General features: G+C 45.7%; 1 protein-coding gene across 8 annotated transcripts in view; it reads right to left on the minus strand.

The window, feature by feature from the left end:
* Positions 1–26,104, minus strand: part of AHCYL2 (adenosylhomocysteinase like 2) — a 169,784-nt gene that overhangs the window by 24,160 nt on the left and 119,520 nt on the right. For 2 of the 8 annotated variants that reach the window (XM_069765407.1, XM_069765411.1), the window contains exons 2-11: positions 23,773–23,884; positions 15,648–15,791; positions 12,413–12,513; positions 11,273–11,375; positions 11,050–11,144; positions 5,651–5,757; positions 5,365–5,481; positions 2,286–2,349; positions 2,034–2,122; positions 1,860–1,930 (exon numbers count right to left, since the gene is read on the minus strand). In XM_069765407.1, coding sequence (XP_069621508.1) covers positions 1,860–1,930; positions 2,034–2,122; positions 2,286–2,349; positions 5,365–5,481; positions 5,651–5,757; positions 11,050–11,144; positions 11,273–11,375; positions 12,413–12,513; positions 15,648–15,791; positions 23,773–23,884 — 1,003 coding nt within the window. The remainder of the gene's footprint in view (positions 1–1,859; positions 1,931–2,033; positions 2,123–2,285; positions 2,350–5,364; positions 5,482–5,650; positions 5,758–11,049; positions 11,145–11,272; positions 11,376–12,412; positions 12,514–15,647; positions 15,792–23,772; positions 23,885–26,104) is intronic. The other 6 variants (XM_069765408.1, XM_069765412.1, XM_069765410.1 and 3 more) reach the window with 3 other exon arrangements.

The following is a 26,104-nucleotide window of genomic DNA, read 5'->3' on the forward strand; positions in this document are numbered from 1 at the left end:
ACTCCCCCCGTCCCTGCAGATCGGGTGAAATTGGAGTTAACCCTTTCACCCGATCTGCAGGGACGCGATCTTTCCATGATGCCACAAAGGCGTCACAGGTCGGATTGGCACAGACTTTCATGACGCCTACGTGGCGTCATGGGTCGGGAAGGGGTTAATTTCTATATGTTGAATTTTATCTAATGATTCCAATTTAAAATATATGTTTTGCACGGAAAATGTAATTTATAACCAATGAACAAAAAACAAACTTGAGGGGTCTGATGTTTGTTTACGAGTGCTATCCATGTTCTCTACATATAGCACAGCTACATATAAACGTCTGTGGTCATTAGGTGCATAACTGGCCAGTGTAAATCAGTGTCCTAAGGTTCTCGCTCTCAGGGCCCATTCAGACGTCAGATTTCTCTCGTACGAGAAAGTCAGTCCAAGTTTCGGTGTTTTTAATCAGTGTCATCAGTGTTCACAGGTAAGAAAAAAAAAGAAAAACTTCTCCACCCATCTATCAGTCAGTGAAAAATAGAACACACGGATGACGTCAAAATTTTGTCAGATTTTTTTTTTTTTATAGACCCAAAGATTTTAATTAACCACTTTGATCTCGGATCATGTCTCCATGATTTTGCACGGACTGCTTAGACCACGAGTGGTCGCAAACATGTGAACAGCCCCATTCATTTTTATAGGTATTCTATCATTAAAAAATGGTTAACACTCGTACACAAAACACAGAAATGTGAATGCACGCTAACTGCACTGCCCAGTACAGAAGTTTCTGCTACGTCCCATTTGTCTGCGTCCTCATTCACATGTCAATTTTTGTGACAAAAGATAAACAAACCAGGTTTCATCAGTGTCTGGTCAGTTTCATCAGTTTTTTTTTTTATCACGGATGAGAAGAAAAAAAAAAAGTGTCTCCTCTTCTTATGCATCACTGGCTTCGTTCAGTCAATGACAAACAGACAGCACACATGATATCTCCATGCTGTCCGATTGTATTGTTTATTTTGATCCTACAGTTAGCTCGATATCGGACATGTCTCCGCAGTTTCCCAGATTACTTATCAGTGACCGAGTGTACCGCCCAATAGCACTCATACCTATGATAGCCTGTGAAAGAAACGCATAATACTCGCAGGAGGAAAAACTACTGTGCAAATGAGCCCTAAATTTGGATTGCATAAACAAACTATTTAGATGTATGGAATGGATTTTTTTTAACAATTATTAAAATGAATGAAATCTGCTGCATGGTAAAAAAAAAATCTGTTTGTATGCAATCACTTGAAGTCAAGCGGGGGTTCTGATTTGCCTCTCTAGCAATCCTATGAGCAGCGCTCACTGAAATTTTGCTTGGTCTTCCAGACCTTATCTTGACCTCCACTGTTCCTGTTAACTGCCATTTCTTAATTACATTTCAAACTGAGGAAAGGGCAATTTGAAAACGCTTTGCCATCTTCTTATAAACTTTTTCTGCTTTGTGGACTGCCACCATTTTCAGAGTGATAGGCAGATGCTTAGAAGAACCCATGGCGGCTGTTTTTTGGCACAGGATTAGAGGAGGCTGAGTTTTTATAAAGCTGGGAATTCTGCATCACCTGGCCCTTCCTAACAATGATAATGAACAAGACATAACCCTAAGGGTATGTTTCCACGTGCAGGAAACGTTGAAATTTTTAAAAAGTAGTAAATGACAATACAATTTTTTTTTGCCTAAAATACAAAGAAATGTGTCATCTTTAACTTAGGCCTTTTAGAGATCATTTCATCTTCAACTTGCTAAACTGTTCACAATAACAGTAATTTTGACATGCTACTACACGTCAGTGAAATGGTCCAAGATTTATATGATATAATACCTGTGCATGTGATGACAATATCCACCTGTCTGATCACCTCGTTAAGTTTGACCAGCCTGAAGCCATCCATACTGTAAGATGAAATATTTGGTTAGACCCACTGAAGAGCAAGCATGAAATCACCCAAATGCAGAGAGATGAATTATCTTCTGGACATTTTTATGCCATACTTACCAGGCCTGCAGAGCACAGATTGGATCAATTTCTGTCACATACACAATGGATCCCATGGCCTTAAGAGCGGCACAACATCCCTTACCAACCTAAAGGAAGCAACTTTATTAGCTTTCAGCACTACACTAAACATGGCTCATGAGTACTATTAACAGACCGGCCACCACACATACCAGACTAATTATAATAAATGAGGAGTTTCAATCATAACTTCAAAGAAGACCCCACAGCAGAGGCGACCCTGATACTCACCTCGCCATAGCCGCACACCACCACCTGCTTGCCACCAAACATCATGTCTGTTGTTCGTTTCAGGCTGGAAAATAAATGATCCCTTTTATTCACAAGTGCAATTTTAGAAGAGTAACAAACGCTCAACACCCCCATACCAATCCACTAAGGAATCAGGTAGTGACCCAAGACCCATTCATGGATGGTAGAGTGGGAGCACAGTATGTTCAAGATATTGCATGTCATGGAGTTCTTCTTTATAGGAATCCTTGTAGAGTTTCACAATTGTTCCTCAAACTGCATAAACATAAAAATACTAAAGATTTCTCAGTACAAGCTATAAAAATCTATTACTGGGATATGGCATGCATTGGTAGTGGTCCTGAATTCCTGGGACTCCACCAATCCTCAGGACAGCAGTAATCGTTAAACCCTCCTGCTTGTTCATGGTTTTCTCCCCGGACACACACAGACTGAAGTCAGCAGAAGATATCGGAGTGCTTGGCTGACCGTCTAACGTGTATTGGGTGCCTCCTGACTCCTAAAGGATATTGTCAGGAAAGAGAAGGATCCACTATGTCCACAATTGGACTGCCGATTATTTTATTCTTGGCGAGAAGTCTCTACCAGAAAAGGTAAATGATTTGTACACTTTGGGCCCAAGTCATCAAAGCTTTCTTGTCAGTGTTCTGGCATAAACGCTTTGAAATGTTACAGAATTTTGGCACAATTTGAGGCTGTGATAAAATATTGTGACTTTTGGCCATTTTCACCCAACTCCCACAAAGTGGGTGGACCTGTAGTGGGATGGTGGCATGACGAGCGGCAGCGTTTGCTACACCTCAAATCTTATTCTATCCCGGAGGAATTGGAATTAAATTTGTGATGAGGTGCCCACCAATCGTCTGATGCTCCCGGTTCATGAAGAAGTGTGTGTAGCCATATGCAGTGTGCCAACATCAGCTGAACCCACAGCAATTATGACTGGTTTGAATGCCAGTTTATGGTGTATGGGGGCACTGGTCAATTCATTGACAGGGAAGTTGAGTAACCAGCATGTCTGGACTGTCGATCCTTTGGTTCTCCCTGAATCTGGCAGCATCTTGCTCGTAAAACCCAGGTGCAATGGCTGGACCATCTTTTGGCCAACATCCATATAGTGTGTAAGGGGGATTTATTTTGTATGAGGGCATTAAACATCCTTGGTCTTTCCTCACAACTAATATTACTAAACAATGCCAGTAATCGGTTTATCTACCTGGAGCAAACATTTAGGCAAGAACAATGGACTAGTAAAAGAGAAGCCAATCCCAAGGTTACCATGCAGTCTTTTCAAGTTACTCATTAATCTAGAAACCTTGATAAAGGCTTTACAACAGGGATACGGAGCAAACAAAATACAACTTATCTACTCGCCAACTTCCATTTCTGTGTAAATGAAGAGCAATTAAGAGGAAATCTTATAGGACTCCCCGATAATGCACAATGTGTTGTATACAATGAATGTGGTAATGTACCATAGAGGTCATTTAGATAAGCGTGCTATGCATGGGTTCAGTTACGATCTGCAGACAGACGAGAGGCCCATGACCTATGTTTGCGATGTTCTTTAGAAAGGACTATACGTCATTGCTTATAATTGTATATATAGTAGCAGTGTGGTGCTTTACTGTACACAATAACGAGGTGGGTGGGTTTTCACACATGTCAGATAGAAGTCAGGGGAACCCGCATGGCAGGTGGTCTGACAGCTAGATCTTGTGTAAGGCCTGCAATACAAAATATTAAAATGTCCCTTAGGCTACTTTCACACATCAGGTTTTTTGTTTCAGGCACAATCCGGCAAGTTTTGAAAGAAACAAATCCTTTTTTTTTTTTTTTACGCCGGATCTGTTTTTTTTCTCAGAGTTGTATTAGCGTCGGATTGCACCTGATGGCCAGACGTTTCATCCGTTTTTTTTTCCGGATCCGTCCAAATAGTCATTTCCAGCGGACGGAGAAACGTCCATGAGGAACTTTTTTTTGTGTGGCGAAAAAAGCGCACAGTGATGGAACCGGCCAAAAACGTGTGAAACAGGGATGTGAAACAATAAATCCGGCGTCAGGATCCGGTTTTCAAAGCATTTTCCATTGAAATCATGCAGATTTTCCCTTCTGGGGACTCTCTCTCTCTCCTTTTCCAGGAAGGAACTCACTGTAAACTCCATGTTAAAAATAAAAAAACATCGCATCAGTTTTTTCACTATTTGCAACGGATCCGTTTTTTTCCAAAAATAGCCGGATTCTGCCTGAAACAGAAAACCAGATGTGTGAAAGTAGCCTAAAGGTACCTTCACACATAACGATATCGTTAACGATATCGTTGCTTTTTGTGACGTAGCAACGATATCGTTAAGGAAATCGTTATGTGTGACAGCGACCAACGATCAGGCCCCTGCTGGGAGATCGTTGGTCGCTGAACAAAGTCCAGAACTTTATTTCGTCGCTGGATCTCCCGTGGACATCGCTGGATCGGCGTGTGTGACACCGATCCAGCGATGTCTTCACTGGTAACCAGGGTAAACATCGGGTAACTAAGCGCAGGGCCGCGCTTAGTAACCCGATGTTTACCCTGGTTACCAGCGTAAAAGTAAAAAAAACAAACACTACATACTTACCTACCGCTGTCTGTCCCGGGCGCTGTGCTCTGCACTCCTCCTGTACTGGCTGTGAGCGTCGGTCAGCCGGAAAGCAGAGCGGTGACGTCACCGTTCTGCTTTCCGGCCGCTGTGCTCACAGCCAGTACAGGAGGAGTGCAGAGAAGCAGAGCGCCGGGGACAGACAGTGGTAGGCAAGTATGTAGTGTTTGTTTTTTTTACTTTTACGCTGGTAACCAGGGTAAACATTGGGTTACTAAGCGCGGCCCTGCGCTTAGTAACCCGATGTTTACCCTGGTTACCCGGGGACTTCGGGATCGTTGGTCGCTGGAGAGCTGTCTGTGTGACAGCTCTCCAGCGACCATACAGCGACGCTGCAGCGATCCGGATCGTTGTCGGTATCGCTGCAGCGTCGCTTAATGTGAAGGGGCCTTAAGACATAAAATAATCAGATTTATCATTACCCATCCAGGATGGACTCGCGACAGCAGTACAAATTGTCAAACTTCTGCTTGGTGACAGAATCATTGACATTCATGGCAGGAACACAGAGCTTTCCGGCTTTAGACAACTGGTACAGGCTGTAACCAAAAAGACATTTGTAAAGGTCACTGCTTATGATGAGCAAGGTGGACAACATCGGTATAATACTGAGATGAGCAAGGTGGACAACATCGGTATAATACTGAGCTAGAATATGAAAGAATGTCACCATAATATATGCTATATAATACGGTCGGTGCTACTCACCGGTGCACACCCGTTACGCTCTCCTCCACAATGCCCTTGATTTTTTTGAACATGTTTGGATACTTCTTATATATCCAGTGTGTGAGGTCTCCACCATCATCAAGGATCTGCAAAGGTAACGGATATGAAGTCATTACATAAAGAGGATTAAAGGGGTTATCCAATGATACGTTTTTATGAATATTCTTAGGTGCTACTAGCACAACTTCCCCTAATTTGGCAATGCCTCTCCAACATCGCTTCCATCTTTGGTGACAAGCTGCAGTGGTGACATCATGACTACAGTGCACATGACTGCTGCAGCCAATCCCTAGTCTCAGCAGTGATACAGAGGTACAAGGCATTAGACTGCTGATATGATTGGCTGCAGTGGTCAAGTTTAGCTGTAGTCATCATGTCAAGTCAGGAGCAGCAGAGACCAAACAGGAGTGCCAAGTCTACAGAAAATGGCTCTCAGAAATCCCTAGGGCATGGCCAGCTAAAGACTTTCTGGCGATTTTGTGGTTGTTCAAAGATATCGGTCACCATGTAAATGCTGCTCTTTGAGATTTCAGGTCCAGTGGGCGGTCCTATCAGTGACTGACCGTTTCCTTTGTATAACAACGATAGCTGTCAGTCACAGTTAGGACTGCCCACTGGACTGAAAAGCCCACAAACAGCTAAGGGTTAAAAGACAAAAACACAGGTGATACTGACTATTCTCAGACAACTGTATACAATGTGCTCTGCCTAGGAAAAGCTCCAGTCCATTCAGTGTTAAAGGCAGAGCTTCAGTTCACGTGTCTCTTATCGCAGCCCATTTAGGTTTATGGTCACTAATGAGCAGATCGATAACTGCGCCTCAAGCACGTGTATAATAACGTTTTGTCTAGTGCAGGCGAGGAGCCAGCAGACAACACCCACCATGTTATTACATGTTCCGTTAGCTCAGAGATCAGAGGTAATACGAAGGGGAGTTCTATTTGGCAGCTGTACTCACTCCTGATTCTATGGGCACAGAAGCAACGTCATCCGTCATGAAGGATGGCTTCATATTTTGCCGACACTTTTTTTTGGCTTTGTCTTCTGCCATTGCAGTAGCAGTATAACTAGACCTTTTTGTTATATCCAGGTAGACAAAAAGAACACATGCTACTGACCCCTGTGCACGGTTGTATGTCTGTTTTTGCCAGGCCTCAAACGTAGCGACAGTGGCATCCCAGTAGGATGTACAGTTCCCACCATCTACGCGCTCATTGAGATGCTGGGGCACATCCCCCATATTGTGCACTTCCCCTCTGCCCAATGTGTATCTAAGCAACTTCTACTTGGCAGATCTCTGCCTCCGTCCACTGCAGAGTCTGGGCAACAACTATTGTGGAGGCATCAGAATGATCAATGGTCTGTGTGAGAGGACATTTGTGTTCAGATACAAGCTGCTCCTTCCCAAAGCGGCGTTAAACGTTGCAGCTTCCTCACAGTCCATTCCGGTTTCCTGGGACACGTTAACAAAACAGACTAACACGGACTATGACTATAATGGCCTGAGCAGTGTGACTGTGACCGGCCATAAGCAGTCACCAGGCGGCAGCACATACAGCGACTCCCATAGCACCCCCGCTGCACACAGGCAGGGTAAGATGAGGCAGCAGACTGGTCTAGGGCTTCCTCAGCTAAATTCCATACACCGCTGCTTTATTCTCATTTACTGCATCCAGACATATAGAGCTAGAGCAACATTATACAGCTCTGGCAAAAATTAAGAGACCATTGCAAAATTTTCAGTTTGTCTGATTTTTCTCTTTATAGGTACCGTATATTTTGGAGTAAAATGTAAATTGTTCTTTTATTCTATAAACTACTGACAACATGTCTGCAAAGTTCCAAGTATTTTGTATTCATTTTCTGAAAATGAGAAATGGTTAAAATAACAAAAAATTCATTGCTTGCAGACCTCAAATAATGCAAAAAAACAAGCTCAATCATTTAGAAAAAACAATACTAATGGTTTAACTCAAGAAGAGGTCGGAAATCAATATTTTGTGGAATAACCATGATTTTTAATCACAGCTTTCATGAGTTTTGGCATGCTTTCCACCAGTCTTTCACACTGCTTTTCGGTGACTTTATGCCAGTCCTGGTACAAAAATGTAAGCAGTTCTTATTTGTTTGATGGCTTCTATCCATCTTCCTTTTGATTACATCCAGAGGTTTTCAATGGGGTTTAGGTCTGAAGATTGGGCTGGTCATGACAGGGATTTGATGTGGTGGTTCTTCATCCACACCTTGATTGACCTAGCGGTGTGGCATGGCGCATTGTCCTGCTGGAAAAAACCAGTCCTCACAGTTGGGGAACATTACCTGAGCAGAAGGAATCAACCGTTTTTCCAGGATAACCTTGTATGTGGCTTGATTCATACTTCCTTCGCAAAGATTAACCTGCCTAATTCCAGCCTTGCTGAAGCATCTCCAGATCAACACCTGGTCATCGAATGGTTAGACGGAGACCGGGGGAGGCGTACAAGCCACATGGTCTTGCACCCACTGTGAAATTTGGTGGAGGATCAGTGATGATCTGGGGATGCTTCAGCAAGGCTGGAATTGGGCAGGTTAATCTTTGCGAAGGACGTATGAATCAAGCTGCATACAAGGCTATCATAGAAAAACAGTTGATTCCTTCTGCTCAGGCAATGTTCCCCAACTCTGGAGACTGGTTTTTCCAGCAGGACAATGCGCCATCCATGCCACACCGCTAGGTCAATCAAGGTGTGGATGAAGGACCACCACATCAAATCCCTGTCATGGGCAGCCCAATCTCCAGACCTGAACCACATTGAAAACCTCTGGAATGTAATCAAGAGGAAGATGGATAGTCACAAGCCATCAAACAAAGAACTGCTTACACTGTTGTACCAGGAGTGGCATAAGGTCACCCAAAAGCAGTGTGAAAGACTGGTGGAAAGCATGCCAAGACGCATGAAAGCTGTGATTAGAAATCATGGTTATTCCACAAAATATTGATTTCTGAACTCTTCCTGAGTTAAAACATTAGTATTGTTGTCTCTAAATGATTATGAACTTTTTTTTTTTTTGCATTATTTGAGGTTTGCAAGCAATGCATGTTTTTGTTATTTTGACCATTTCTTATTTTCAGAATACACATACAAAATGTATTGTTTGGAACTTCGGAGACATGTTAAAAATATACCTATAAAGAGAAAAATCAGACAAACTGAAAATTTTGCAGTGGTCTCTTAATTTTTGCCAGAGCTGTATATCATATTCTAATACAATATATTATTACTACTACTATATTTACATCATATCTCATGCTACAAAAACACCCAATTTTCATACTGCATAGAACAGAAAACCTGACCAGCACCTCCATATAGTGCATAAATTGGCCAATTCATGTGCGCCCATCAACCAAAACAAGGTGACACTTCTGATGGGTCCCATCATCTAAAACATGCTTCGCGAGCTAAAAGTCTACAGTGTGAATGGGCAACATGCCTCTTCTGGGTTACAAACCTGTACACGTAAGTATGCTGGTAGGAACCAGAGCTGATTATAAACACCCTTAGGCCATGTTCACACAGTGCGTTTTTTACCGCGGAACCGCGGCGGTTTTGCCGCTGCGGTTCCGCAGCTGTTTTCCATGCAGGGTACAGTACACTGTACCCTATGGAAAACAGGACACACTGTGCACATGGTCCGGAAATTGTTAAAAAAAAGACGCGCTGAATAGCTCCCGGAAAAAAGAAGGAGCATGTCAATTCTTTTTCCGGAGCCGCAGCGGTTCTGCACCCATAGACCTCCATTGTGAGGTCCAAACCGCAGTAAAACCCGCAGATCAAAAATATATCTGCGGGTTTTACTGCGATTTGATGTGCAGAACCGCTGCAGCAGGAAGTGCGGGGAGCGGGCGGAAGTGCGTGGGCGGAGTGTGGCTGCCCCCCCCCCCCCGTGTTCCGATCCCGCCCCCCCGTGCTCCGATGCCCCCCCCCCAGTGCTCCGATGCCCCCCCCCAGTGCTCTGATGCCCCCCCCGTGCCCTAATCTCCCCCCCTTATACTCACCCGGCGTCCCGGTGTCCGTCCGGCCGTCTTCTCCCTGGGCGCCGCCATCTTGCAAAATGGCGGGCGCATGCGCAGTGCGCCCGCCGAATCTGCCGGCCGGCAGGTTCGTGCCAAAGTGCATTTTGATCACTGAGATATAACCTATCTCAGTGATCAAAATAAAAAAATAGTAAATGACACCCCCCCCCTTTGTCACCCCCATAGGTAGGGACAATAAAAAAAATAAAGAATTTTTTTTTTTTTTTTTTCACTAAGGTTAGAATAGGGGTAGGGGTAGGGTTAGGGGTAGGGTTAGGGGTAGGGTTAGGGTTAGGGGTAGGGTTAGGGGTAGGGTTAGGGTTAGGGGTAGGGTTAGGGGTAGGGTTAGGGGTAGGGTTAGGGTTAGGGTTAGGGGTAGGGTTAGGGGTAGGGTTAGGGGTAGGGTTAGGGTATTTTCAGCCATTTTAACCCTAAAAAAATTCCTAGAAAACACACAGACTCTGGCTAGAAAACTGCATCAAAAAAACGCATCAAAAAACGCATCAAAAAACGCATCAAAAACGGACCAAAAAAGGACCAAAAAAAGGACCTGCGTTTTCTGCCAAGAGCTGCAGTTTTTTAAAAAACAGTCAGGAAAAAAAAAGGATGGAAATCCTGAACGTGTGAACATACCCTTAGGCTGCAGAGTGGGAGGCAGAGTCAGAAAGGAGGCAGTAGCAACTGCCAATGGATAACTGCATAGAATAAAAACCTGACCAGCACCTCCATATAGTGTGAACAGATGCCTAGTGCAATGAATACATAACTTGCAAAAAGGAGGAACGCAGCAGCATTTTGTAGAGACCAATATATATGCAAACACAAAATCTATCATAATTGAGTTAACTGTAATAAAAAATAAAAAAAAAAATTACAAAAGTGAAATTACATAAAGAGAACCTGTCATCAGAATCATCCATGTTAAACTAAAGGTACAGACACAATGGGTGATATTATCCCCCCAGTAGGTTGGCACAGTGCCTACAGCTGCTTAGTAAGGTGCCATGGGTGATTGTCAAAGTATATAATAGAGCAATGCTATGTATTCCTGCACAGAGCTTCTGACATCTTTTCAAAAAGGGCACACTGCCTATTCGATTAGCATTTCAATGATCAGTATACATGAAGCAGCAGAGAAGGCTCCTCAGCTTGCCCTATAGCCCTCTCAGCCACGGAAGACTGACCAAAAGCTTATTGCACTTGAAGACACCGTTTATTAGGCATGCTCTATGAATTCTAGGTTTTAATGACAATCATTTACCGACAATATCACAGTTTGAGCAGTTTCCATTTTTAACAACTAAACAGCCAAAAGCCTCACCATGTTGGGTTGCCAACCTTCCACATTTACACATCGGTCAATGCACCACCAGAAGTCATCTTCTGATTCCCCTTTCCAAGAGAACACTGGAACACCTGGACGTGGAGAAGGTTCACACATTACCTACACGTTTTCTCATGAGGACAATTCACAACTGCACATTAATAACTTACAGCATAGAGAATATAGCAGGTGTCTGTGCACGAAGGTGATAACCACTTACCAATTTCAGCCAAGGCGGCAGCCACTTCATTTAGGGTGGAGTAGATGTTGCAGGCTGCCCACCTACACTGAGCTCCTAATGCGCCCAAGGTCTCAATCAGGACCTGGAAAATTAAAGCAGTTCAAGCAATTGGTCTCCTGCCAACATTGTATTGTCATGATTACGTGGAGATTAACGATCACCGGAATACAGTAAATGGTTATTCCCACAATTGTATTTTTTACAAAGCACAATATCTACATGACTATTAATATGATGATCCTAATATACAGCCCAACAAATACCGTAGTTTCTTTCTTGACCCGTAGTCTTTTTTTTCACCACCGTCTGCCTTTATGTGGATCCAGCCTCACAGAGCTGAATGTGTGGTCCCATGCTTATCTGCTAAAATCACATTTCCTAGCTGCACCCTGCTTCTCCCCAGTGATGCAGACCCCTCCCTCTGCTCTACTGCAGGCTGATGGAAAGATCAAGAAACATGGACAACTTTTATTTCTATGGATGAGGCAACCATTGATGGGTTTTTAATATAGTGACTGACCCAATGTTTGACCAATATTCATTACTATTTACAAGCTCCACATTCCATTTGCGGTTCATGGGGTTCTCCAGAGCATAATCATGTGCTCCCCTGCATGTACAGAAGTGAGTGTCTTCGTTTTATTAGAAATGGTCATAGGAGCATCAGTTTATCACAAATAAATGGGGTCATTAGGTGCAAATTCAGCTAACATTAATGGTCTCTTCTGCATAGCATAGCTGAGCCGTGTGTCAGATGCTTTATTAGAAAGGGTCAATAGGTGCATCTGAGCATGTTCAACCAACAGCATAAAACTAGTGGAGGACGGATCCAGTGGTAATGGAGTGGAAAAAGGTAGCAGTGTGTCAGAACTATAGTGGAGAATACAAGAGACTGCTATTTGTAACAGTAATGGCAGCATTTGACGACTAGAGTATTAAAATGTGAAATACAGGTTTCCTCAGCCATTGAAAAAGGATAGAACTCAGGTTTCTCATGTCCTGTAGGGTAAAACAATGCAAATTTCCCTCTATAAATCAAAGAAAATCTTGACTAAATAATAATAGTTTTTCCATTTTGATTAAAAGAATAAATATAAAAACACGCAGGCCTCCGCTCACCGCAGTTTGTGCCGTTATGTGAGTACAGCCAACAATCTTGGCTCCAGCTAATGGCTTTTCTCCTTGTGCTCTTTTGCGCAAAGCCATCAATGCAGGCATCTCTGCAGGACACAAAATATATGAGAAAATCTGTTACATCCAACGCCTGGGGCTACAGATTTCACACAACGTTATAAGACCATCAACCACTGACCACAGTGAGACTTAGGAGAGACACAATGAAACTGATATGTAGTCTTCTATAGGGGTTGGTCTACTGAAAGGAGATGGCCAACATGCATAATGTATTGTGGAGCGTAAAAGCAGTGTCAGGAAATCTGGCCTGGATACGAGTGTGGTCTTCTCAGAGAAGTGGTCTTTTGGAGAGCCAACGTGTATCAAGTGCATAATCGCATTATACTCACTCCTTATATGCAATGAAAGTAATATCCATGGTGTGTGCCCTATAGTGGTGCATAGTGTTCAATATTTTACATTTCACAACTGTGACTGCAATTGAGAGCGGAAAAGGCTACGTTCACATTAGCGTTTTGCGTGTTTGCGTCGGGCGACGCAGCGGCGACGCATGCGTCATGCGCCCCTATATTTAACATGGGGGACGCATGGACATGCGTTGTGCTGCGTTGTGCGACGCATGCGTTTTTTTTGCCGCACGCGTCGGGCGCAGAAAACGCAACAAGTTGCATTTTTCTTGCGTCCAAATTTCGTCAAAAAAGGACGCATGCGTCGCAAAACGCAGCGTTTTTGCGTGCGTTTTGGTGCGTTTTTATTTGCGTTGTGCGTTGCGTCGCCGACGCAGCGGCGCACAACGCAAGTGTGAACGTAGCCTAAGAGAATAATAAAAGAGAATTAAAGGGAATCTGTCACCAGGTTTATGGAGCGCTGAACAGCAGGGAAAAGCAGGAGAAACCCAAATTCCAGACTGCGTCAATGTTGTTCTGCTGTAGTTTTCATAAAATCCCTATCAGCTGCAGAATGAGCAGTGGTGTTGTCCTAGGAGCAGAGTCATCAAGACTTGCAATCACGCTTTGCCATACTTGCAGTAGTAGCAGGCGCTGAATTCATTAAGATATGCCTGCCAACTTACTGAATTTGGCGCCTCCGGTCAAGGATTGGAGTAGCATTGCTGGCATACAAAAGCCAGCACCTTGCCACGGTCACATCCACATCCCGGCTTCACTGACACAAACTGGCGTGAAAACACTACGTTTTTTGTGCAACTCGGCATTATGAAAATAATTGTGACTTTTCAAAAGTGACGTAAAAGTTATGAAGAATCGCCCTCCAAGGGTTTACGAGCAGTCACTTCATTTGCCTTCTTGTTGCTGATTGATTGCCAAACTCTCTAACTAAACAGCATAGGGAGAAAGCGGTCAGGAGACGGTGGGGGAGGCTGCAGCCCGTGAATATTAAACACTATGGACACCTTCCACATGTAAAGAAAGGTTATTACACAAGTTAGTAATTACCTTTAGTTAATAATATTGCACTAAGTTCAGTCTGAAGCTTTCATCCTCAGATCCCTAATATGCAATTTGGAGTCTGGTCCAATGTCAGACTTTTCCCTTGGAGTGTCCCTCCCTGTAATATATGCTGGATGTGAGCTCTCTGGGTATCTATGGTGCGAGGTCTTCTTGTTTTCATGTGTCGGTATAACTAATTTGAAACTTATTTCCTCTCTACCTCCATATCTATGGCCTATTTTCTCTGCCCTGCCAAAGACTGTAGATAGATCTTTTGCAAATATTAACATAGAAAACGATCTGTTTTTTTGCACCTATTGAAACGTGTAGGCGAGTCTATCCAAATAACTGATGAGACTAGTGCATGCTGTGATATTTTTCCCAAAAACTGCTGGCCTGTGTAGAAAAACATTCATGAGAACTAACATTGATCCGCGTGAAATCTGGTTTCCACAGAGCTATAGTCTCGGTCTGAATACTCTTTGGGTGAATGTTTCCTGACACTTGCAGAAGTGAGATGAGAGCAAAGAGCAATCACAAGAACCAGGAGCTCTGACAGATTTACTTCCAGACATATTACAAAATGGTAGAACACTTTTTTAATGAAAACTATTTAGAAAGTTGCTTAACTTTACACTCCTAAAACGTGAATATAAAAAAGTGAGTAGATGTATATGACCTTTAAGGACTATACAGGAGTCTGCTCAATTGTAGTTTTTAAACTGTGATTTTCTGAAAACTACTGCTAGTGGCAGCACCCAAATTCAGGCCTCCGTCACTACTTTATATTACCCTTGGGTGGGGGGTGGGCATAAACCTTGTGACAAATTTACTTAAAGGGAATCTGTCAGAATTTCACCCCAAAACCATTTATATCTGCAATGTAGTTCTGTCAAAGACACGTCCAGCAATACCTTTACATGGCCAGTCTGTTCCTCCATTACTGAGAAAATAGCGTTTGAATTAATATGCAAATGAGGCTGAAGATCTGAAGCCTATGTCACTCCAGCTCTATTCCCTCCCCAGCATCACCTCCTCCTGCTGCCTGACAAAGCACATTTGCCTAAAATCACACAGCATAGGAGCTATCAGTCAAGCAAAAGAGGTGGTGCGGAGCAGGGAATAGAGCTGGTGTGGCGATGCTTCAGATCTACAATAGTACTTCAGCCTCATTTGCATATCATTTCTAAACACTGATTTCTCAGTAGCTCAGCAATGGACTGGCCATGTAAAGGTATTGCTGGGCTTTTCTTTGAAAGGGTTACATGCACATATAAATAATGCAGTTTGAAATCTCGCTGACAGATTCCTTTTAAAAGAGGATTTGTCACCGGTTGACAAAATGGACAATTTTTGCCCTTGCTGCTCCCGAGTATTCTGCTTTCTTTGCTTTTTGTATCCGCCATACATTTCAGACAATACAAGCCTATTCATTGTGTGCCAATTTCTACTATAGCCTTTACAAGGAGGTGCTGTTCACAGGGTAATAATGCAGAGCAGTCTAAAGACCCCCCCCCCCCCCCCCCCACATAATCCTGTAAGACAACCCCTTGGTAAAGACCATAAGATAATAACACCAAATAAAAAGACCACATCTCTGAAACAGAATTGGGGATTTAAAAAATAAGAAACTGAAAACTCAGTGGAGCAGCGGGAATAAAATAAGAGCAAGAACTGGCCATTTTCATCTCGTGATGGATCTCTTTACAGAGGATTCTACACTTTGTGCTAATTCAAGATGAAGTACCTTCCCAACACCGGACCACCCTTACCTTGCTCAGCAATTTCAATCTCCCGACGACCAAATTCCGCCTGCTTGATGTTCTTCACGCAGAAGTCACTGCTGCCCTTGGAGTTCTTCTGCTGTTTGTCCCGCGGAGAGGTCTCATCATCTGAGCTGTCTGTGTAGGAAGCAGCTAGTGAAAGAGGATATAATCAGCAAAGGCAAAAAAATATAGATTTTTTTGCCTCTTATGATAGCTGTTCAGTAACATCTGAACAAGATCGTTCACCTTCATCTACTGATAAGTGTGCTAGCAGATCAATCAAGTACCAAAATGATAGAATGAATGTCCGCTCCCAAACCATTACTGGAAATGAGCGTGTTCCAAGCCGTAGTGACAGGCACACAAGGTGAGGAAGACTTCTGGAATATCATCCACAACTTCTATGAACAGGATACAGGAGATGTGATGATCTGGGCTGTAATGAGCGGTAACGCATGCAATATTTTGTAGTGTGACGCTACTCTGCTTCTATCTGGATTCTCTGCTGGTTTTCTTGCATCCGGCTCTTAGGTTCCAGGGTTTGTGCACAACCCTTACCCGAGTCACACTCATGTTATATAGCACAATTAACTGCTTATATCAGGCTGGTGACTGGTGGAGGGGCCGGGTGTCAGACCCCCAATCTCATATTGCTGAACTATCCAATGCAGTCATCAAGATCATACTAGTGGAGAAGAATCATCTAAATAGTGGTTCCATGCTAAGCGCTTTTTTTTATTTATTTAGATTTAACATGGCCATAGGCCTAAGACCTCCGTGAGACCATGGGATATTAAGTTATTTCTCCAACCCAGTGTTTCCCAAAGCCCGTCCTCATGTGTTCAGGATTTCCGTACTGCTGTACAGGTGAGAATTCCCGATGCCTTGATGATACGTCCATCACCTGTGTGATACTAAGGAAATCTGGAGAACATGAAGTGTTGGGGCCGTGAGGACTGGAGTTTGGGAAACGCTGCTCCAAACCATTACTCTTGCACGCTCGGCCAAACACACACGTTCTTCCTTTGGGAGAGAGCAGTAAGGCGCTGTCAGACACAACCTATCTCCCTTAACCAGCTAAGGATTGGGGCATTAAACCACATGTACAAAAGAAAAAATGAAAATGTGCCTGGGAGTAAAGAGCTGTAAAGAATTCGCTCATTCTAATAGTTTTTGCATCTTTTTATAATGAACACAGGGCTTCATTTTTAGGATACTTCCCCATTCGCTCGCTTGCACTCTTTTTTTAGTATATTGGGTGATAAAAACATTTCCCTTATTTTCTCTGTTTTTTTTTTTTGCTTAGTTTTTTTTTTTTTTTTTTTTAAGTACACAGGATTAGGTAAAATACATAAAATTTGTTCCCTTTCTGTAACAATTATTCTTAGAAATATTGGACACTTATGGGGTGGAGATAGTAACAACTATTTGTTATGACAATGGATTTACATAGCTAGCAAGGCCGAAAAAAACACATTTGTCCATCCAGTTCAGCCTATATTCCATCAGATTTATTTATTTTTAAAATGCGAATTATGCTTCATTAATGTTAAATATTGTGCCTCCATAAGGTAATGAGAGTTCTTTGTCAGTGCATTTCATTATTTTCATATAATTTCCATTACACTATCTCTGGTTACAGGGGAAATGCGGCCTCCTTGCTACATAGCAGAGCTGACCGAGTCTCGGATGACCCGCAGCTCCCTCCCCATTCCCAAATATCTCCTCGTCTATGTGAGCTTTAAGACCTAATACAGTCATATTATGGTTCCATGTTGTACACAGGTCTATGGAGTTGGAGCCAATTTTGGTGCAGTCTGTATAATACGGACAGACTCCTAACATATAGGTAATACATTGGGTACAGTAGCTGGAAAAGTTTTCTTGATTTGGGAAAGTTATGAAATGTCTGTTCTGTTCCTGATCTAAGGATCTCGGCTTTTAGATGAGATGAATCTGTGCTGCACTTTATGTACATGCTCAGTAGTGACCAGTGCTGGAGGTCGGAGTCGTAGTCAGAGTTGGAGTCAGAAGTCATGGAAATTGAGGAGTTGGGAGTCAGTATGTGGTTTGGCTTACCGACTCCACCACCCTGGTTGTACAGCTCTATAACATCTATACAGGTGTATTCGGCCTTATTGCAGCTCTGATTACATACAGAGCCTGAGGATTTTTTTTTGTGAGATTTAACCCCTTATCGGCCGCTAATAAAGGCTTTCAACGGTGGCAGTTAAGTGTACTTATTCCTCAGCACCGCTGAGAAATCTTCCTGGGAAAAAATGGCAGTCGCATGCACCCACCGAGAACTTCCGTCCGATACCAGGCAACAATAGGGCGGTTTTCGTATTTGTTCCTTTTGATCACTGTGATAGGGTCTATCAGTGCTCAAATTAAAAAAAAAAAAGTGTAAATCAAATCCCCCTTTGTCACCCCCTTAGTTATATGAAAATTATACGATAGTTTTTTTTCCCATTCTTTGCAGTTAGGGTTAGAGTTAGAATTGGGGGGAGGAGTTTCAAAAGTCTAAAAAGAACCAAACAAACAAAAAACGATATGACGGCTAGTGCCGAGTAGAGATGAGCGAACATCGTTGGCTCCTTATCCAAATAGCTTTAGCGCTTCCCGAATAGCTGCAGCGGGAACCTGACTACCTGGATCACTCCCGATAATCAGCTGTCCGGCGCCGCAGCTGCATGTGACAATGTTCGCTCATCTCTAGTGTTGAGCGCAAGTGCTCGCTACTCGAGTTTTCATCTGGAGCTCGAGAATGAATGAAGTATCGCAGATCCCCGCAAATATTTGCGTCATACCCGAGCACCTGATGCAAACTGCAGCTGCCATGCCACTCATGGGTATTCCTTCAGTTGAATTGCGACTAAACGCTGATGAATGAATGCCAAAGGGGGGGGGGGGGGGGAATACAAAATGCAAGATGAGCATTTTCCTCCTTTTAAAATTAATTTTCTCACGATGTATCAGGGAAGCACTGCTCACGGTCAGCTCACTCCTGAAAATTGACAGTACCGACCAATGGCATTGGCTGCATTGCTGGTACAAACTGTGCTCTCCCCCGGGCTGCTAGCACAGGTAATTTTGCCTCTGCAGCATGGGAGAAGCGAAGGGGGACTAATGCTGGCAGGATACAGGAATCCAGTAAATCATAGAGAGAGAACTTCTTGCCTAGGTAGTCGGCCACTCTGGGACTGTAGGGTGAGCTGGTAACCTAGGGAACAAGCTGCACACTATAGAACGTTCCTGACAACGGAGGGCTAAATTGCAAAGTTGCTTGTTTTTACATATGAATGGTTGGAATAATAAACAATTATCTCAGTTTTCTCTAAGTAGCCGTAAATAGCATAAATCGTATTTTTTACATCATCATTTGGAAACTTTTTTTTTTTTTAAAGTAAGTTTTGCAGTGGGAGTTTGCAAGACCCGATGCATGTTGTGAATCACTTATTGGATGATTATCTCTTATCCCTCCAAGATGCTTGTAAAAAAAATTGACACCTTGCAGACAGCTACTGCCCTTATCGGGTTCAATGACCTTATTAGTATGTGGGTTTAACTCTCTCCTTCCCAGAGCACACAGATTAGAGATAACAGTGCCATCACAGCCATAAAAATATATTTAAGCCCATGTGAGCAACTCAGAACTGCGACCTGGTATGGGTCAGTAACAGCTATTTGGTCAATTCAACGACTATATTCAGAAATAAAGAGCCTATAAAATTAATTCCAATAAAATAAAGCCAAGCCGCTGAGTTACAGACTTTCGCTGAAGTTAATTGAGTGCCCGGGGATTAGACCATGCAGAAATATTCCCCTGAAGGCCCGTCGTCAGCAAGGGCTCTGTCCAGGAGCTCAGCCTGACCTGCAAATCCCTGTGAGACAGGAGCCTGGCATTTCCCGGGCTAGATTCCCACGTTGACCTAAAGCCCTAGAAATCTGTGCTTAATAAAGGAGCGACATTGACAGAATATCTGCATGAGAATGAAGAGAACAAGACCAGGGTTGGGAAAGATCAGCCAGCTAGAACTGGATTTCCATCAGATGAAAAAAAGAAAGCCAGATCTTGTGACCAGCATCTTATTAGAAAGCTTCTTGCTTCTATCTTACATTTCTGGCAATGCAAAGGATAAGCGTGGATTATAACAGCGTTATTACACTCAGTGTCTGTTACTATGGGCTGCTTTTATCTACGACACCGTATAACGTACAGACAACATACGTGGCCTAACGGGACCATCATGTTTAAGGGTTCATGTCATGAACTTGCTCCTTTCAACATTCATTAAAGGGATCTTGTGAGATTCATGCTGTGTGAACTACAGTCAGCATGAATCAGACAGCGGCTGCGTTATTATAGTATGAATGGTTTGCTCTGAAATGCTGCCGCGCGAGGGGCCAACCAGTCCAAGACCGATCCCTGCTGCCGTCGTCCCGCTCCCATGCTGGAGACTGATCGGTCTCTCCCTACACACAGAGGAAAGGACTCATAAGTCTATAGGAGCGAGGTGGGGAGAAGCCACCGGGGATCGGCCAGATTCTAGTTAGCCAAGAGGCATAGTCTCCGGCGCCAGACTTGGCTACACCGCACACGGGGAGACTTGGCTACACCGCACACGGGGAGACTTGGCTACACCGCACACGGGGAGACTTGGCTACACCGCACACGGGGAGACTTGGCTACACCGCACACGGGGAGACTTGGCTACACCGCACACGGGGAGACTTGGCTACACCGCACACGGGGAGACTTGGCTACACCGCACACGGGGAGACTTGGCTACACCGCACACGGGGAGACTTGGCTACACCGCACACGGGGAGACTTGGCTACACCGCACACGGGGAGACTTGGCTACACCGCACACGGGGAGACTTGGCTACACCGCACACGGGGAGACTTGGCTACACCGCACACGGGGAGACTTGGCTACACCGCACACGGGGAGACTTGGCTACACCGCACACGGGGAGACTTGGCTACACCGCACACGGGGAGACTTGGCTACACCGCACACGGGGAGACTTGGCTACACCGCACACGGGGAGACTTGGCTACACCGCACACGGGGAGACTTGGCTACACCGCACACGGGGAGACTTGGCTACACCGCACACGGGGAGACTTGGCTACACCGCACACGGGGAGACTTGGCTACACCGCACACGGGGAGACTTGGCTACACCGCACACGGGGAGACTTGGCTACACCGCACACGGGGAGACTTGGCTACACCGCACACGGGGAGACTTGGCTACACCGCACACGGGGAGACTTGGCTACACCGCACACGGGGAGACTTGGCTACACCGCACACGGGGAGACTTGGCTACACCGCACACGGGGAGACTTGGCTACACCGCACACGGGGAGACTTGGCTACACCGCACACGGGGAGACTTGGCTACACCGCACACGGGGAGACTTGGCTACACCGCACACGGGGAGACTTGGCTACACCGCACACGGGGAGACTTGGCTACACCGCACACGGGGAGACTTGGCTACACCGCACACGGGGAGACTTGGCTACACCGCACACGGGGAGACTTGGCTACACCGCACACGGGGAGACTTGGCTACACCGCACACGGGGAGACTTGGCTACACCGCACACGGGGAGACTTGGCTACACCGCACACGGGGAGACTTGGCTACACCGCACACGGGGAGACTTGGCTACACCGCACACGGGGAGACTTGGCTACACCGCACACGGGGAGACTTGGCTACACCGCACACGGGGAGACTTGGCTACACCGCACACGGGGAGACTTGGCTACACCGCACACGGGGAGACTTGGCTACACCGCACACGGGGAGACTTGGCTACACCGCACACGGGGAGACTTGGCTACACCGCACACGGGGAGACTTGGCTACACCGCACACGGGGAGACTTGGCTACACCGCACACGGGGAGACTTGGCTACACCGCACACGGGGAGACTTGGCTACACCGCACACGGGGAGACTTGGCTACACCGCACACGGGGAGACTTGGCTACACCGCACACGGGGAGACTTGGCTACACCGCACACGGGGAGACTTGGCTACACCGCACACGGGGAGACTTGGCTACACCGCACACGGGGAGACTTGGCTACACCGCACACGGGGAGACTTGGCTACACCGCACACGGGGAGACTTGGCTACACCGCACACGGGGAGACTTGGCTACACCGCACACGGGGAGACTTGGCTACACCGCACACGGGGAGACTTGGCTACACCGCACACGGGGAGACTTGGCTACACCGCACACGGGGAGACTTGGCTACACCGCACACGGGGAGACTTGGCTACACCGCACACGGGGAGACTTGGCTACACCGCACACGGGGAGACTTGGCTACACCGCACACGGGGAGACTTGGCTACACCGCACACGGGGAGACTTGGCTACACCGCACACGGGGAGACTTGGCTACACCGCACACGGGGAGACTTGGCTACACCGCACACGGGGAGACTTGGCTACACCGCACACGGGGAGACTTGGCTACACCGCACACGGGGAGACTTGGCTACACCGCACACGGGGAGACTTGGCTACACCGCACACGGGGAGACTTGGCTACACCGCACACGGGGAGACTTGGCTACACCGCACACGGGGAGACTTGGCTACACCGCACACGGGGAGACTTGGCTACACCGCACACGGGGAGACTTGGCTACACCGCACACGGGGAGACTTGGCTACACCGCACACGGGGAGACTTGGCTACACCGCACACGGGGAGACTTGGCTACACCGCACACGGGGAGACTTGGCTACACCGCACACGGGGAGACTTGGCTACACCGCACACGGGGAGACTTGGCTACACCGCACACGGGGAGACTTGGCTACACCGCACACGGGGAGACTTGGCTACACCGCACACGGGGAGACTTGGCTACACCGCACACGGGGAGACTTGGCTACACCGCACACGGGGAGACTTGGCTACACCGCACACGGGGAGACTTGGCTACACCGCACACGGGGAGACTTGGCTACACCGCACACGGGGAGACTTGGCTACACCGCACACGGGGAGACTTGGCTACACCGCACACGGGGAGACTTGGCTACACCGCACACGGGGAGACTTGGCTACACCGCACACGGGGAGACTTGGCTACACCGCACACGGGGAGACTTGGCTACACCGCACACGGGGAGACTTGGCTACACCGCACACGGGGAGACTTGGCTACACCGCACACGGGGAGACTTGGCTACACCGCACACGGGGAGACTTGGCTACACCGCACACGGGGAGACTTGGCTACACCGCACACGGGGAGACTTGGCTACACCGCACACGGGGAGACTTGGCTACACCGCACACGGGGAGACTTGGCTACACCGCACACGGGGAGACTTGGCTACACCGCACACGGGGAGACTTGGCTACACCGCACACGGGGAGACTTGGCTACACCGCACACGGGGAGACTTGGCTACACCGCACACGGGGAGACTTGGCTACACCGCACACGGGGAGACTTGGCTACACCGCACACGGGGAGACTTGGCTACACCGCACACGGGGAGACTTGGCTACACCGCACACGGGGAGACTTGGCTACACCGCACACGGGGAGACTTGGCTACACCGCACACGGGGAGACTTGGCTACACCGCACACGGGGAGACTTGGCTACACCGCACACGGGGAGACTTGGCTACACCGCACACGGGGAGACTTGGCTACACCGCACACGGGGAGACTTGGCTACACCGCACACGGGGAGACTTGGCTACACCGCACACGGGGAGACTTGGCTACACCGCACAAAGGGAGACTTGGCTGTGGTCATCGTGCCGGCTATAATGAGTCTCTGTCTCTCCTACCACTTCCTCCGAGTGTGTTTTGGGTTATTGTTATCATTTGTTCTAGCTTTTAATATTAATTAAGTATATTATTTAATTGGGGGATTCATTTTCTATGTGAGACATTTCTTGAAATCCTCCAGAGCAGGAGATATACCCAGCACAGCACCGCCCAGACTCTTACCGTGCTTCCCAAGCAGAAAGGCTCTATTGTCGAGATGTCAGAGTGATGGAACCTTCAGAGTAAGGTTCAATAGGGACTACAACGTTCTCTTTTTTATCTTTTATACTTACCAGAGCTGTAACTGTCAGTTGAGGATTGGGATATAGAGCGGGATAGGGAGCGGCGTCCAATCTTTGTTGGTCGTTTATTAAATTCTCTCTTCTGGTCCGCAAACTGGATCTGCTGAGATAAATACAAAGACAAGCTGAATCTATGGAAAAGTACATATCAATACTGCAGGTATAATAAAACCAATGCAATCATCATCACAACGTAGTTATAGCATAAGACCGATATATACCAATTTTGACAATATATACTTCACTAGGCCAGAAAAGCAAAATTAATGAATTATCCTAACCAATATTGGTGGAAACGTTTTCATACCCAAACATCAATGTTGTATTCACCACCAGGAATGGAGGGAGTTGTAGGGAGGCAGTGAATCCAGCACTTCTACAATTAGGGTATGTGCACACTTTGCGGATTTTTCCACGTGGATTCTGTCCTGCGGATTTTGTGCGGATTCCACCTGCGTTTTTACAACTGCGGATTCCTATAATGGAATAGGTGTAAAATGCTGCGGAATCCCCACAAAGAATTGACATGCTGCGGAAAACAAATCGCAGCGTTTCCGCGTGGAATTTTCCACAGCATGTGCACTGCGAATTTAGTTCTCCATGATACTGTACACCGCATGGAAAACTGCAATGTGTGCACATACCCTTAGGCCTCTTTCACACTTCCGTCTAAATCCGTCGATTTTGAAAACACAGGATCCAGCAAATTTTTCTGCAGGATCCTGTTTTTTCCCCATAGACTTGTATTAGCGACAGATTGAGGGATGGCCATCCGTTTCATCCGTCGTGCACTGGATCTGTCGGAAAATTGCTGTCTGTCGGGCAGAGAACACGTTCAGAGAAACGATTTTTTCTGCATGTCGGAAAATCGCTCAGCGACGGGTCCTGCGCTGCCCGTTGTCGGCTATAATGGAAGCCTATGGGCACAGGATCCGTCGCTGACTGTCAAAAGCAAGAATCCAGCGACGTATCCAGTTTTTGTATTCTGAGCATGCCCAGATTTTCTAGTCAGGGGAATCTCTCTCCCCAGAATTTTATACATTAAAATTCAGGCAGCGCCTAATTTGACGCATCCATCAGGAAACTGGATGCGTTACATCAGTTTTTCACTATTTTTAAGACATCTGTCGATACGTCGCAGCGACGCATTTGGACGGCCGCCTGCTGATGGAAATGTGAGAGAAGCCTAGGCAGGCAATCTTATCTGTACTTCATGAATTTGGCAGCAGTGGATCTGCATGTTACAGAGTTTGATGGGAAGTTGCACTGCAATGTGTAAAATACAAAAGTAGTAATACATCTGCTAAACTACAGTGAAAAACAGACAGCAGTCAGATGACACACAGACGACAAGAGTATTATCTGCTTTTTTTAAATTTTTTTATGAATCCATTCACCTAAATGGGCGACACTGGTCAAAGCCAAACACAAGTAGTATCAAAAAGCAGCTTTATCCAAAATTTGAAAAAGAGAAAGTCTGCAGTGCCAAAAACACATGTAACCTAATAGGTGCACAAACTGTGCTACATCAAAAACCCACCACATTCTCATCAAACACATGTCCATGTAGCCATTATATCCTATGGTGCCATGCACAAGTCCGTGTTTTACATAGACCATGTGTCTGTACAAAACACACAGACATTTCCCTTTTTTCTGGCCAATACAAGTCAGTATGCGCCCTGTGAAGTATAGGAGAAGCTTTGTCATCGCTTTCTTTATCCATATCAGAAAAACACTGATCGCAAAAAAAGAATATAAATACGAACCATACACTGAGGACACCAGTACAGTTTTTCAGAACCACCCTGAACAATTTCTATTCCAGTAACACTACATAAATAGCCATGTCCACTGCTGCAACCCACATCTATCTCGGGAAAGCGGTGGTCTCGCACACAACGTCCAATGAAAGGTGGTCACACATGCAAAGCTCTTCATTCATATTCAAATTAATAAAGCAAGATGCGGCCACCTCGCCCCTTGGGGTGAAGTATGACAGGATGCTGTTATTTATGGAATACCCTGTGGACAGGCCACACGTCTGATTAGACAACGGATTTAACAAACCAACCAGTTTCTCGATGAAGCAACCTGTAATTAGGAAACATCAAGCTCAATGGTATTATATTCTAACCTGTAAGCAAGTTATTATGGAATAGTAATAAAAGGCCTGCCACTTCTGTAACATGAGAAGAACTGGATGACACCCCCAATTCTGGCCAATCCTTCTCTTTAGATCATGTATCTGTACTTGGCCACTTGCATTTTACTACTTCCCAATTATATAAGCCTTATACAGTACAATCTGACAAAACTGATA

Source organism: Ranitomeya imitator, chromosome 4 (assembly GCF_032444005.1).
Source record: "Ranitomeya imitator isolate aRanImi1 chromosome 4, aRanImi1.pri, whole genome shotgun sequence".
Classification (NCBI taxonomy): Eukaryota; Metazoa; Chordata; class Amphibia; order Anura; family Dendrobatidae; genus Ranitomeya; species Ranitomeya imitator.